This window comes from Bombyx mori, chromosome 6 (assembly GCF_030269925.1).
Source record: "Bombyx mori chromosome 6, ASM3026992v2".
Lineage (NCBI taxonomy): Eukaryota > Metazoa > Arthropoda > Insecta > Lepidoptera > Bombycidae > Bombyx > Bombyx mori.
Window position 1 is genome coordinate 6,593,987 of NC_085112.1, and position 15,856 is coordinate 6,609,842.

The 15,856-nt window shown below is 36.9% G+C and overlaps 1 protein-coding gene across 2 annotated transcripts in view; it reads right to left on the bottom strand.

The window, feature by feature from the left end:
- Abd-b (abdominal B) overlaps positions 1 to 15,856 on the bottom strand; it is a 107,287-nt gene that overhangs the window by 15,148 nt on the left and 76,283 nt on the right. For both annotated transcript variants that reach the window (XM_062668872.1, XM_012694105.4), the window contains one exon: positions 118 to 206. In XM_062668872.1, coding sequence (XP_062524856.1) covers positions 118 to 128 — 11 coding nt within the window. In that variant the 5' untranslated portion in view covers positions 129 to 206. The remainder of the gene's footprint in view (positions 1 to 117; positions 207 to 15,856) is intronic.

Here is a 15,856-nt window from a genome sequence, read left to right on the forward strand (position 1 = left end):
TTCATAAAACAGCGCACCAGTCAGTAATGAAAGCTTAGCGTTAATTGTGGTGCTGTGACGAAGCGGGGCGAAATAAATACGATCTTGTTGCATAGAAAATAAAGTTTATATTCAAACCTTAGTATCATGTTCTGTGTGGCGTGGCCGCCTCACCTGTTAGTAAGGTCGACCGCGTGAATAGCCGCGCTCGATCCTTACCCAAAAGCCTGTAACAAACAAAAAACCTTTATAAAATGCATTAAGAGACCTGTTTCTGTTTGGAGGATTTAAAAGTCTTAACATTTATATACCTATGTATATTATAAGAACACTTCGTTTCACTCCAACAATCGGACATTTAGGGACGTATTCATAATGATAAGCATATTTAAAGTAAAATACGATTTTAAACATAATTTTTACATTATTATGGCCGTGTAGAAAGACGAGCATACTGCTCATCTGATGGTAAGTGGTCACTGTCACAGGAATACCGCGAGCACAGCCATGCCGCATCCTTCAATTTTCCAAGGGAACATCTGTGTTGAGTTTCATAGAATTAAAGAACAAAAAGATGTAAAATTTTATGTGGATCGCTTTTGTCCTGATAAAGGACGAGTCTTGAAATAAACATTTAAATGGATTCCAAAAACGGAATCATACTTTGCATTAAAAGCACAGCCTACCAACTTTGTTGCACAAATTACCACAGTAAATTAATATAAATGCATTTATAGAATTTTACTACGCAATAAAAATTTTAAATATTACAATACACTCTTTGTGGATCTTAATAGGACGAGAGCACGTAGAGAAGGCGTTGAACATTTATATATATATATAGTTTAGAGTTCTGCCGTAATATTTGAGATACGCGTAATTAATTTCACATTTATTTTGAATATTTAAATAAAGTTTGATGGCTAAACAGGTATGGTACGCCTGGAAGGTATCCCCAACTATACAGTGGTTCAAGCCATAGTTGGTCATAATCAGTATTTCTCAGTTATTATCTGTATAATCATAAACTAAGAAAGATTAGAGAATAATAAAGAAAGAACTTAAGAAAGATTATTTGGTTAGAAAATGTACGTCCCGTTTTTTTTTTTTTTTTTTTTTTTTTTTTTTAACACTGACCCTAGCAAGAGCAGTGCTTCGCAGAATCTACCACCGGATCGGAAACGCGACCCACTGAGAAGATCCGGCGAGAAACTCAGTGGGCTGTGTCTATGGGTTAGTTCGCTCGTCGAGCCCTTCGTCGCAAGCGACGGGTTCGACGAGGACGGTGACCGGTGCTTGTGGTGCCTAAGAGCACCGTTAATGGATCAGGAGGATCCGTAATGACGTGCTTTGGGCGACGTCGACGGTTTACCATTCGGTCTACTGGGTCGGGTATGTAATTTCCAGCGGCTACGATGAGAGGGTTCTCATGTCGTGCCGCCTTCTCAAAATGGCGCAGCGATGCCGACTGTAGATACTTACTGACAGAGTCAAGCTCCAGGTCATCGTGGAGATCCACGTTCCTCAGGAACCATGGTGCTCCGACGGCTATCCTGCAGAATCGGGATTGAATAACCTGAAGGGGCTTCAAGTTGGTGCGGGCTGCGTGAGCGAACACTACGCTTGCATACGTCATAACAGGGCGTATGCAAGTTTTGTAGAGAGTTACCTTATTACGGAGGGACAGTTTGCTTCGCTTGCAAAGCATAGGGTAGAGACGTCCTAATATGAAGGCGGCACGGTCGCGTACCGTTTTAATATGGGGACGGAATGTCATCCCTCTGTCGAGGGTGACGCCTAGGTATTTGACCTGCGAGGCCCACGGTATGGGCTGGCCAAAGAGAGTGACGGGGCTAACGGCGGAGGTGTTTGCGCGCCTATTAGGGAGTGGGATGCTCGAAGTGGTATTCGGAGGGCGACCCCTTTTGAAGAGCACCGCTGTGCTTTTCGTGGGGTTGATGTCGATGCGCCACTTCCGGAACCACTGTCCCATGGTGGCTACTGCGATCTGGAGTCGCCGATGAAGCAGCGACATCTTCCTACACGAGTAGTAGATAGCCGTGTCATCGGCGAAGAGCGCTAGATGGGTCTCCGGAGACCGGGGTATATCATTGATATACAAACTAAATAATAACGGGGAGAGCGCGGAGCCTTGCGGGACTCCGGCAGTCAGTTGACGGGGACGAGAACGAGTTCCCTCTACTCGATATCGAAACGAACGGTTCGACAAGAAGTCTCGTATGATGAGCACGAGTCTGTCTGGCACTCCCATGTTGTACAGTTTGTAAATTAAACCGTTGTGCCAGACTTTGTCGAACGCCTTCGCGATGTCGAAGAAGAGGGCGCCGGTCGGGATTTGTTTACGCCTATTTAGTCCTATCAGGATGTGCTCCGTGAGGCGGTGCACTTGTTGTACGCACGAGTGTTTAGAGCGGAATCCGAACTGTTCGTCTATGAGAATTTTGTTCGCGGTAACAAAATCCCAGAGGCGTTTCCTAAGGAGCCGTTCGTAAATTTTTCCTATCGTCGGGAGGAGACTAATCGGACGGTAACTAGAAGTTTCGTTTGTCGGTTTGCCCGGCTTATGTATACCGATAACGTCCGCTTCTTTCCACACCGCGGGAAAGATGCAGTGCGTCATAGCGGCATTTAAAATTGTAGCCAACATTGCTATCAGTTGGACTGGCAAGAGTTTTAGCGCGCGGTTGCGGATGCCGTCGGAGCCGGGTGCCTTCCTAGGTTGGAGGTTGTGGATCGCGTCTCTAACTTCGTCAGTGGTAATGGGGGGTAACGCGTCCGAGGGCGGCAGGGAAGCTCTGCGCTCGACCTCCCTGTCGACTAACTCGGTGTGTTCGGGGTCCGCGTGTTGAGTGCTGGTGGTGCACTGCTCTTGCAGTGCATCGGCCAGCAGCTCAGCCTTGTCATCGTCATCGAATGCCGGTGGTTGGCCTGAAGGGCGTACGAGGGGTCCCGTTATTACTGAAGCTATTGTTAGTCTATTAGAAGGTTCTTTTTCTCCACGAACCGATTAACACCAGATCGTAAATATGTCTATTATTTTCGATGAAAAATAACCGTGCTTTTAGAATACAATCCTCATCATTTAAGTAAATACGATACTAATGTGAATTTCTCTAATGTTAATATTCTCTATCGTACTATTTTTAAGCGTAGAAAAACGAATAATTTCAAAATGTGGTATCCATCAAAATATGACGCACAGGCCCGCCGCCGTCGAGCGGGGGCCAGGGAGGCGGATATCGCCCAAGCCCTGGCCCTCTAAGTGTTTCGGGTCCCCTCACATGTCGGCCTGGGGACCGGCGAAGGGGGCCTAAGAAGACGACGTGCAAGCTGCTCTGCACGCGTTTTATGCATGAGCATCCGGGTGATGGAAGGCCGGCTATCCTCAACCCACGCTGGTTCTGACCCAGCGGGGTATTCCGTAGGATAGACCATTCTAACCGGCGCCATCTAGGCGGGCTTCGGATAGCCTGCCGACCGAGAGGGCTGGTGGTCGTGGCGCCGACGACCGCCAGTCCGGCGTCCCGAGGGGGAGGGTGATGAGAGAGATGTGCTCCGCACTAAACGCTTCACTTTCCCCCCTTTGCCTTTTCATGAGTTTTGTCTCATGCGAGGTTTGGACGTTGGTTGTTGAGAGACAGGAGGTTTTAGTCGGTTCGACTCCGACATGCCCCGCCCTCCATCCCCAGTGAAGGGCGGAAGTCCGGCGATTTCCTCCTGACAAAAAAAAAAAAAAAAAATCCATCAAAATATAATCCTAAGCTACATAAATTTAGTAGCAATGTGTAAAAATTGTGCTTGTAAATATCAACTCACGTTGTTGACTGTCAGAAAATTTAATAGTGCCAAGTGAATAGTATAATTTGCATAATTACTGGTGGTAGAACCTCTTGTGAGTCCACGCGGGTGGGTATCATCACCCTGCCCTATTTCTGCCGTGAAACAGTAATGCGTTTCGGTTTGAAGGGTGGGTCAGCCGTTGTAACTACACTTGAGACCTTAGAACTTGTATCTCAAGGTGGGTGGCGCATTTACGTTGTGGATGTCTATGGGCTCCAGTAACCACTTAACACCAGGTGGGCTGTGAGCTCGTCCACCCATCTAAGCAATAAAAAAAAAAGTCGTTTTTCTATATGTATATGTTTCAGGTATGATGCATACTAAATGAATCCGCCCATAAAAACTCATACAGTAATTCTTTATGTGAACAAACGGAACCCTATGTAGCGTGCAACTTGAAAGGTCTTATCGTACATAAAATACATTTAAACAATATTTTCTTTGTTTCATTACAATGTAGCGTAATTATTGAAGGCGGAAACTTCCGTTGTGTTTCATTCAAACCAAGGCGAAGTACCGTGAAAAATTAAGTCGCCGAAGAAAAGATTTGTATGCATATAAATCACACACGAGACTAGACGCTTTGTTCAATTATACATACATAAGAGCACGTAGTGACAATATTACAAAATTTGAAAATGTATATACACATAGACTTAGACATGAATTATTATTGATTATTGTAAGTTTTTTCGTATTCATTTGATTATTCTAGTGTTTGATAACGTAAGTTCATTATTGTTAATAACGCATCAGATTGATAAATATAAATGTTGAATTTTCTTCGAGAGCTATTGTTATTCAATTAATTAAATATTCTGTTTCAATTACTGTAGTAATAAAATATGTGACACCATAACTTATCTCTTAAAAGAACCCTTTTAAACACTTTCACTTAAGTTTATTCAAATAAAATTTCATATGTATTAGAAGTTAATTATTATTAGTCAACGCGGCCATATCAAAACGACAAAGTTTATAGTATTTACTCAGTTACCAAACATCTTCCCACGCTAAGCTGGTGTACATTACAAATAAATTGAGATTTATCAAAGACGGAACCGTTAAAATGTTTTTTCCTCTTATCATAACGAATAAAACTGAGGATTTATTTTAAACAAAGAAATGTTAAGCGAAATCATTATGAATGTAGCTAAACATCATTTCTTCATAACTTGAATTAGTTTATAGCAGTGTAAGTGTTAAAAACATATATGTTAATTTGCCTTACAACATAGCCCCAAACCAATCTAGTAAAAGGAATTTTCTTGTACATTGCCGCTATCAGTCCCTATTCCAGTTCCATTAGCTTTCAAGGAAAATGGGTGTGTAGCACAACCCTCTTTAAGCGCTAGAAATCTCAGCAATAAATGCCCACAAGTGCTAAATTTATATTTATCGTCTGTTCCACTTAAGGTATAAGATTGAAAACTCTTCGCGATATTTTCCTTCGGTAATTTGTACGTGTTTTTTTTTTCGAGGAGAGCAATAAAATATTTACGGGCCCTCGATGAATTCGGGAGTGGATCTGTCCTCGTTTTTCCGCGTCAGATTAATTCATTTTCATGAACAAACAGACATAAATATTCAATATTCGTCCGTTATGCCGAAAAACAATACGCGGGATCTACATACCTGAATTTTTCATATTTTCATGTTTTATCGTTATTAAGCTTCAGTTTTAATAAATGATTTTCGAACAGACACAAAAACTGAAGACGTTACCTTGTTGACTTAAATGTTCTCAATTGACAATGCGTCGAAAATCTAGATCGAACTAAAACTCAGACTACGCCTTAATAAGCGTACAAATAACATAAATGTGCAAATAGCAAAACGTTTTGTGTACAATTACGAAGAAATTCATAATACGTGCGATCGTAAATAAAATTCTTTATATTGCCGTCACGAAACGAGAAGACTTATATCAAGGACTACTAACATGACCTTAGGTGCAGTGCAAAAAACACCCGCAGTGCACTCGAGTTCTGAGAAGTGCAGTATCTGTGATCGCACTCGCTCCACAGTCGTAACTCCGTGGATGCAATGATGTACTTTCAGATAGCGAGTGCCGGCACACTCGACTTTAATGTGATATGTAGTACACTATGTAATTGGATATATATGACTTGGTTTTGTTTAAGCAGTAAAAAAAATCATAAGCTTAATAATTCGATCGTCGTTTTGTTTTCTTTTTTGATTATGAAGTGTTTCTTTGTGAAAATTTGTATTGAAAACCTTAAAACATGAATTTTGAAGTCTTGTGAATTTTAATACAACTTATTTGAAATTAAATCCAATATTCTTTCTTAAATAAAATTCATCAAATGTCAATCAGTGTAGTATCCAGTGAGAATGAGATTAGGCATGAGTTAGGCAGCGGCTTGGCTCTGCCCCTGGCATTGCTGAAGTCCATGGGCGACGGTAACCACTCACCATCAGGTGGGCCGTATGCTCGTCTGCCTACAAGGACAATAATATTCGGGATAAAAGGCAGGTATATAGCCTTTGTCACTGTCTCTAATTTTGTTTTTCCCCCCTAAATAATCGCTGGTAGCCTTAAGGGCTGTTCCAGCTACTCTCCAATTCTAAATCTAAGAGAATTTGCTCACATTGGCTCAATTGTAAGTTGGAGCCCAGGTAGATTGGCTTTAAGTTCATGAATCAGTGAATCAGTCAAGACGTTATATACATATAAATACAACAGCAAACTAATTTTAGTAGCACTAAGATTCTTTAACTATAATATTTTATGTTGGTATTAGGTTGACCCCTGGCATAGCTGCTACTTAATTAGCGTTTAAACTAGTAATAATCTCACACCTTATTTATCAACATTTGACTTCATGATATGCTTCTAAATTCGTGATTCGTGTGAAACTATAATAATTTATTGGAAAATTTAGTTTTATTTGCCTTATTTACCTAGATGAAGTGATTTTTGTCACGCCACGCTAACACGCACAGCACTTTTAATCATATAAACTTGGCTCAACATTTCCAGTATAACAATTTAAACATCTTTTTGTCTTCACCAATATTTTAATTTTCTCGAAATAAGTATCCCTGTCTAAACTAATTATGAATATTTTTAATAAATCTAATTATCTTTTACGAGTTATTTAGTGTAAGAAACGCGCATGTTAAACGCTACATTTGAAATGTAAATTGTTACTTTGTGACCTTTTTATACTTTAGTTTGTTTATCAGGATTGAAATAATATGTAATACCTACATGTTATATTCGGCCCTAGATTAGATGTAGATGAACATACCCAAACAACACTGTAGATGGTTCATGAAACTTTTAAGCCTACATTAGCGTTCGCTTGCTTCATATATATGTATTTTAGGTACCAAACTCTATTCCTTGAGCACAACGTTGAAGAAATTAGTTGACTTAAAAACATTTTTTAAATGAATCAATATAGTAAGCAATCCGATCAGTATTTTTCAGTTGAGCTATGTTTTACCTCTGCTTTCAAATAATGAAATAAAATATACCTCTAAAAACCACATAAGTTATTCCGAGGAGATAAGACAAGACGAGGGGTCGCAATGATTCAATATAATCCGACCGACACATATGTCGTACGAAACTTATGTCGGCTTTTATTAAAGCGACTTATTTGGGAAAACAATATAACGATATAGTATTACTCGCTAAATTGAGATGTCTTGTGAGTTCGCTTTATTGGAATACGTAGGCAGTGAGTGCAATGCAGTGGGTAGTTCAAGCGAATCCAAAGACTTTAAAATAACACGATAAAACTAATTAAGCTGAATTCAATACTAGTTGATAGACTTTTGTAATACGCATCAGAAATAAATAGGCAAAATGAAAAGTGAACAATAAGTAATGAATGCAATCTCAAAGTATAAATCATATTATTTGTTATATAATAAATTCCAATGGTAATAAAACTAACCTAACGCAATAATTCAGTACCAAACATCACAAATAAATAAAAACGGTTTTGATATTCAAAAAGCTGTTTCATTTGCATTCCGTACAAATATATGGCGGCTATTACATCTGGGCTGAAAATTATTTTGGCCCGTACCTAATTCTGGTACATTCGCAACGAGCTTAACAAGACCGAGCCAGCGGCGCGCTTTTCATCTTTGAAGCGCAACATTTACATTTTCGTCTCATTTATTTGCTATTTCGGGCGAAGTTCTCCCTCCCCCTACTTCTCACCCCTCCCTCATCCTTACCAACGAATACTCAGCGTGCGTCAGACACGAGTAAAACGAAATTGGGAAGGAACGCTCTATAAAGTCTAATTAAGTTTGAAGTGAATGCACAAATGGAAGGAAATATAAAATTCTCAGTGAGAAAAGGAATTCGTTTTGTGGGGAGTTCAAATTTTATTTTTTCTGTACTGTTTCTTTTAGAGCATTATTAAATTTTATTTATACATTTTCTCGTATTTCATCAATCACAATAGATATCGCCATATCAAAGTTTTCTGCTTTATCCTTTTAAATAGCCGTAAATCTAACTTAAGCGAACGTAAATCAAAACGAACAGCAACAATATATTCGAACATTTAAAAGAGGAAACGTTTCAGGACATGATCAGAATGTAATCGGGTAATTCCGGCCTTTATTAAGATATTTTTACGAAGAAAAGGCCGTCGCGTTGTTATTCAACCGTCGTCTCGTATAAAATAATGCGTCCCTTAAAGAAAACCTTTTGTTTTTGGGGCGGAACCCACTCTCACAATAGACGTTGTTTGGTCGCCACCCTCCCTTAGTTGACATTCGGAACTTGCATTTGGCAGGATGCAACCGTACACCGTGATTGAATTATTAATATTATTGTACAAAAGAGCAACAACCAAAAACTACAAGGAATCCGTTTTTAAATCCAATCAAATGTTTTGTTTTAATTTCATGATGTATCTACTATCGATCATATTCATAGTCTACATAATATCATGGTTCAGTAAACAAACTATGTGTGCTGAAATTTAACCGATGTACGGTACTATAGTTTAAAAGATCCAACAGACGAGGGTTGAATACTTTCTATTATTGGTTCCATACAGTTCATATGAAGCAAAAGTATTGTGAACGAATTCTGAACCTCCCCCGAATATAAATCACCTTCTTACATTTTTCCGGGACATTGGGATTCATGAAGTTTGTGGTCCTTGACGATATGAGCTTGGAAAACAAACGATCAGTTTTAAGACTTTGTTTGAACGTCTTTTTGTATTTTTTATTTTTCTTTCATGTGATCTAAATAATTGAAATGATTTAATCAGTGTTAATATCGAGTTAAATCCTTATAACTGCTTTCATTATTTCTGAAAAGATATATTTTTTAACATTACCATACCATTATCAATCTACACCAGGCCTACCTAAAATAACAATAAGGAATGATACACCACCATTTGAATTCTGACAACTTGGCCACATGTGTCATATATTGACATTATTTTATGTTGGTAAGTAAATAATGGCTTATTGTCATTTAGTACCGGGCTCCTCACACGTATGTACAATTCAATTTACACAACAAGAATATTACAAGCTAAAATTCACGTACCTAATTTAAATTTTAAAGACGCACCATCTAAAATAAATTGTAAATCTGGATGAGTTGACAAATACCCTCATACATTTGGCATTCATAAAAATGTATCTTTAATTAAGTTTAAGAATTTCTTTTGAATAATTTTACAAGTAATTTTTAGTATTTCATGGTTATTTTGGTATTTTTCGATTTTATTTGAATAAAATTGAATTTTTTTGAAATTTCTACATAGAAATTAATTAGATAAACAGCATGATTTTCATTTGATTTATTTATATAATATACGATGTGTCCGCACTTTCAACATCAACTTCAATCTTGTAATTTTCCATCGTAAAAATAGTTTATTCTTTGCTCAAAATCATGTTCATCTTTTTACCCCACAAAATCATGTCTATCTAATTTTTCATGCATGCATATGTCCAATGAGTGCAAACAATGTAACAAACACACTTTAGCGTCTTTAAAATTTATTTTATTTAGAGAATTAAATATTTTTTTTCTCGATTACGTTGTATTTAACGTTCAAAATCCTTTTAATTGAAAAAAGTGTTGATTGTAAATTTATGTAAATTCATGATAAGGAGCGATAAAACTTAAAAGTAAATATTATTAAGTAGGATCGTTTTAACATAACTACAATTTAATTAAGAGGTACTATTTATTGTGCCGCTTCGGTTTTGGCACGATTTTTTCAGATTTAAGCTTCCAAAGGCAGGAAGGACGCCCGGTGAAATCGTATCGATGGATAGACTTACTAATGGGCCACCCGGTATTCAGTGCTTTAAGCTTAACGACATCACAAAGTGAATGCCGCCGCCCAACTCGAAACATCAAGTAGATATCATAATAATATTGTAAAACGCGTTTTATAATTCTACTCTTGTAAGTATGTCATGAAATGTGCTGAACTGAATTTTACACTATTAATCATTTTATGTAGGTATGTTCGTTTACAAAAAGCGCCTACAATGGATTAAAAAAAAAGATAACCTTTGTTAGTAAAACAGCAATGTACCTTCAAGCTGGTATTATAATACGAGAACGTTAAAGTAATTGAATACGGAAACTAATCATCCCGTTGAGTACGAGTTCATTCGATTTATCTTAACGAGACCTTGTCGTTTCATCTGATCAAGAGAACCCTACAATCAACATGGAAAGTTGATAACTGATTCCTTTTTTTTATTGCTTAGATGGGTGGACGAGCTCACAGCCCACCTGGTGTTAAGTGGTTACTGGAGCCCATAGACATCTACAACGTAAATGCGCCACCGACCTTGAGATATAAGTTTTAAGGTCTCAGTATAGTTACAACGGCTGTCCCACCCTTCAAACCGAAACACATTATTAGTTCACGGCAGAAATAGTCGAGGTGATGGTACCTATCCGCGCGGACTCACAAGAGGTCCTACCACCAGTAAAAAACGGGAACTTGTAAACTCATTGGATTCACGCTCATTGAATATGGCGGAGTTTTTTCAATCTTATCGAGAATTGTTGCCAACTATTTCATTGCGCTACCGTTTCTGAAAGTAGAATTCTCAGAGCTTATCAACGTTAATTGATTTCAAATTTTCAGTGCAATAAATCCATTAATCTGTAGGGACTAGTGATATAGGTATCGGACATCAGCGTGTTCTTTAAACCAATACTCATTCACCTAAAGAACTAAAAAAAATATAACGCGTCAATAGCTTAATAAACACATATTGTAAGGCATATGGGTAGGTTTCATATGAATTTTGCTACAAAGCTCGCGTTTCGGTTTCCAGAATTCCGTCCTGATGTTTCTAGGTTGATAGCCACATTCACGTCATGGTATATATGAGTTCTGATAATTTAATACCAGGTAGGATTTAAGCTCATCTACCCGACTTGTACTTACTATATATATCTATAAATATAGATCATAGAAACATTAAAATTATGTAATACCTTCAAAATATATTTTCTGTTAAATAATCTATTATACAACATTTTTTTACATCTAATAAACAATAATAAAAATGAATTGCTGATTGTTAGTCTCGCTAACACTCGAGAACGGCTGGACCGATTTGGCTAATTTTGGTCTTGAATTATTTGTGGAAGTTCAGAGAAGGTTTAAAAGGTAGATAAACATGAAAATGCTCGGAATGACATAAAAATAACAATTTTGTTTTTCTTTTGATGTGTCCCTCGTCGAACAGATTCCTTTTGTTTGTTTTAAGTTTATTTTATACAAAAGTTTAGGTCTTTTACCTATCGATTGAGGCACTACGAAGTCTACCGGGTCAGTTAATAAGCAATAATATCCGTAAAAAGCATTCTCAGTTTCAAAGTTTCGCTTAATACACTTCGTGCCAAACAGCAGCAGCATTCATTTATACCCGATTCAAATAAAGCACGGAGCGGTCTTAATCTATTTCAAATTTAGATAGAACCATACTAAATTAAGAAAATAGGTTTATACGTATATAATATTGAATAAAAAAAAAACAGTATCTTTTTCGAATTTATTTTGCGTCACGCAGTGTTTAAAACTTAAATTTTCCAATTATAACCATTTTAGCTAACTCAGATAAGTTTATTGTTCTTCTATTTACTATCGTCAGAAAGCGCCCTCACTTGATATTAACATTCGCCACGTTACAATTCGAACACCGCGGCCTCACTTATGATATAATATTGAAGTCCCACCTCCCTAAAAACAAACACATGATGCAATAATTTTGCTTCTCTTAACTTAATAACAATCAAAATACCTAGAATATCTTGAGTAAGCACACATAAACAAAACTACTAAAGCATAGTGATCCATGATCAAAATGAAAAGGTGCATTTACTCGAATGGCTTTCGTTTCCAGCGACGCTACACAGTATAATCTGTCTACATAAATACAGGCCGTGGTAATAACCAGTTCCAGAGTAAGGTTGATACCAAGTTATTAACATTCGTATGTAAATCAGCCATTTCCTACAGAACCACCAGTCAGCGGGACCTTTATCTTCTCGTTAAAGCCGAGATAAGTAAAGTGGATTTGCTCTTTTTTCGTCGTCATCATCACCGGCACCTTGGCTTTTTGTATAATTATATTCACGGCTAATAGATGACTCGTTAATTTAAATATGTTAATTTTAATGATTGAGACATTCAGTGTGAATGATAATTATATGCGTGGAACTTGAAAATAACTACTTCAACCATAACTTGATGCCCATATTTGTTTCGCTTTGATACTGATTTCATAAAAATTATATCCAGCTTACATTCTAAAATGGAATTTAACATAAGGGATCATGGAAATTGTATTTCCATGAAACAGAACAAAGTAACACTATTCGTGCATATTCAAATCATTGTTGTATTCACACGTCACCGAGACACCTACTCAAATGCAAATTAAGCTTAATTATTTTACTGCCGTTAAGTTTGAAAGACTATTCATATTGTTGAGACCGTAACATAACAAAAGAATAAAGGGGTAACAAAGCTACGGTTGTGTAACACGGGACAAAGGGTGAAAGGCGGCATGAATATGAATGGCTTGTTTGGAGAAATTTTGCTTAAAAACAACGTGAAAACATTTGTTACGTTGATATTTTTTTGTGATTTACATCAATTTCGAACTGAAGATAAATTTATTCAAATTGAATATATCCTATTGACGTGCGTATTTGAATAATAGAAACTAAAACAAAATTCCAAATTAGGCAAAATTATTTTCATCATAAAATTTCACATCAATTAACCAAAGCAATCTTGCCTGCAAAGGATCTCTCAGACATTAAGTACGTAGAGGTTCATCTACTTACCCGGGGAGTTTGCTCAATTGTTTTGGGAGGATTATTAAATTGCCCGGGTAAGGGCGTTACCCTGGCCGGACTCGGACTAAGCCCGGGCCGGCTTAATAAAGGTCCAGCCGAAAGTGATACGAGAGATCAGAAAGAGTCATGTGTTTGTAATGAATTAAGATTACTTTTATGAGAATCAATTCAATGTTTTAGTGCCAATTAGATGTGTTAATTTAATTAATGAGATCAACTTAGTAAAGGCACAAAATCATATTGTTTGAAAAGTCAGTTTGAAAAATCAAAGCAAAATTTCACCAGACTTCATTAAATATATTTAAGCACAGGTACAATTCTACGCCCGTCTAAGAAACCGCAAATGTAGCTCCCAACTCGTCCGGAAACGTTATCTCGGTAGAACTAACAGCTTACTCCAAACGGAATTAAACCACAAAAGGAAGAGGTTGTAACTCCACAATGCTGTCAAAAGAAAGATGCTGTCTCTTACATTTAAAATAAAGTCAAAAACAGATCGTAGTTGGATGCACATGGCACGTTTTGTAGATGGATTACGCACAATGCTCGCTCAGTAACTCTTCGAAAGACTTTAACCAGCTACAGCAAAACTAAAAGGATTCAAGTATCTTAAATATATATGTATGTGTGTTGTTAAAACATCGAAATTGTCTTTTTGTCTTTGTCTTTTGTTAAATACTTTACTCATAAAGATATGTTTTTTTAATCACTATTTATTCAATCATGTTGCAGTTTCAAATTAAAGAATTGAACAAACCAGTGTACAAATAAAATAAGGTATCACCTCGGTGTAATCTTTTTTTTTAATGTAAAATTATATACAATAGACCATCATTACTTATATGCTTAAATACATAAAAAAAACTCATAAGTACCTACTACTTGTTGGTAGAACGGTTACAGGAACACTTACTTACATTTTTGCTATGTGTTTAAGCATGTCATTGTTTATATTCTAAATATTTGAATTTCACAGTTGCTCCGTAAAAATAAAACTAAAATTAAAATGATTCTAAAGCGATTTTCCGTAATTTGCTTTTAATTTAAGAGTGGAAAAAATCTTATTTCATTAAAATTACGAGACAGAAGATTGTCAGTTACGGTTGTGGTTGGATGTGCTGAATCTGCGAACGTCAAACGGATCGTAAATCTTGTGAATTTCGCGTCTCAGATGAAAATACACTACGTAGCCGCAGAGCCACGCTGCCGTTAAAAATTCAATGCCGGCGCTTTTTAAATCTAAAAAAGTCTAGCTAGCCACTTCATGATATTTTTTTTGTTTTGTTACGAACGAGGAGTCCAGCTCCGAATTTTCTCTTAGTTTTTTTCGGGCTGTTTGAATTTTATCTTTGTTTACCTTAGCTTAGTTTAGTGCTCCGAGGAATTGTTTGAGATAATTTCATCATCTCGTTTTTACCATAGCACCGCCCGCCACCGAAGTAGCTTTAATCCATACTATTTGGAGCCACTGCGTTCATCCGCAGTGACTTTCCAGATATCTTTTTTGCCACGTACCATCCGGCTTTGGAACGAGCTCTCCTCCACGGCGTCTCCCGAGCGCTAACATGTTCTATTTCAAACGAGTCTTGTGGAGAGTACTTAACGATAGATAGCGGCCCCTGGCATTGCTGAAGTCCATGGGCGATGGTAACTACTCACCCGCCGTATGTTCCTCTGATTACAAGGGCAATAAAATAAATAAAAATAAAGTTTACTCTATTAAGACTCTTCAATGTCACATCAATTTACAAAATTGTATAAATCGCACTCATATTAGTAATTAAATGAAATTTATTCTAGGTTGATTAATTTTTTATTCCATTTCCATTAAATATTTTTTTCTAAAATGAAGTTTAAAACGATAGTCATGAACTATGCAAAAATGTATCTATCAGTTATCAATTTTGAAGGGCGACATGGGATTATAGATATGACCAATCTTTTAAAAGCATTCTCGCAGCCATATTTGAATACAGACCAATAGCAGCGCGTTGCGTATGCGAACAAAGATGGCGGACAAATACGTGCCTATCAGAGACCGTTCAGTCGTCACAAAGCACAGTCGCCTGTTAGCACTTTTGAAAAGAATTATTACTTATTGTGAATATAGTTAAAGTTCACTACATTGTCAAAAATCTGCGGCAGTTTTTTGGCTTAATTACCTTAAAACAATTGGTATACTAATATGTGTTTGAAGTGATATATTTATTAAATAAATAAAAAATCAGATCAGAAAAATTAAACGGAATTTGAACAAATATATAATGAAGTTGCCATTACAATCGTATACTATTATTTTTTATCAACACAACACACTATTATATTTTAACTCATACTAAATTTAAGAAAACAACAGGGTGTGCTTAAGAATGTATGTGTTCGTATGTGTGACTGAAATATGTGAACAGATGTTTGGGGTAAACGAACCCCGGTTCGTGCGCTTACGCACTATTACACTATGCGTTGATTCATTTATTTATTATCACAAGTCGTTTAGCTGTCGATATCAGTGTCCACAATATACAACTAGGTACATATCAGTACCAAGTACTACTATCAGTCTTCAAGCGTTTAACCAACCCATGTCTATATTTGGCTATCGATTTGAAAATTTCCGATACCTTTCATTTATTATATTACGTAACGCTTTGTATTAAT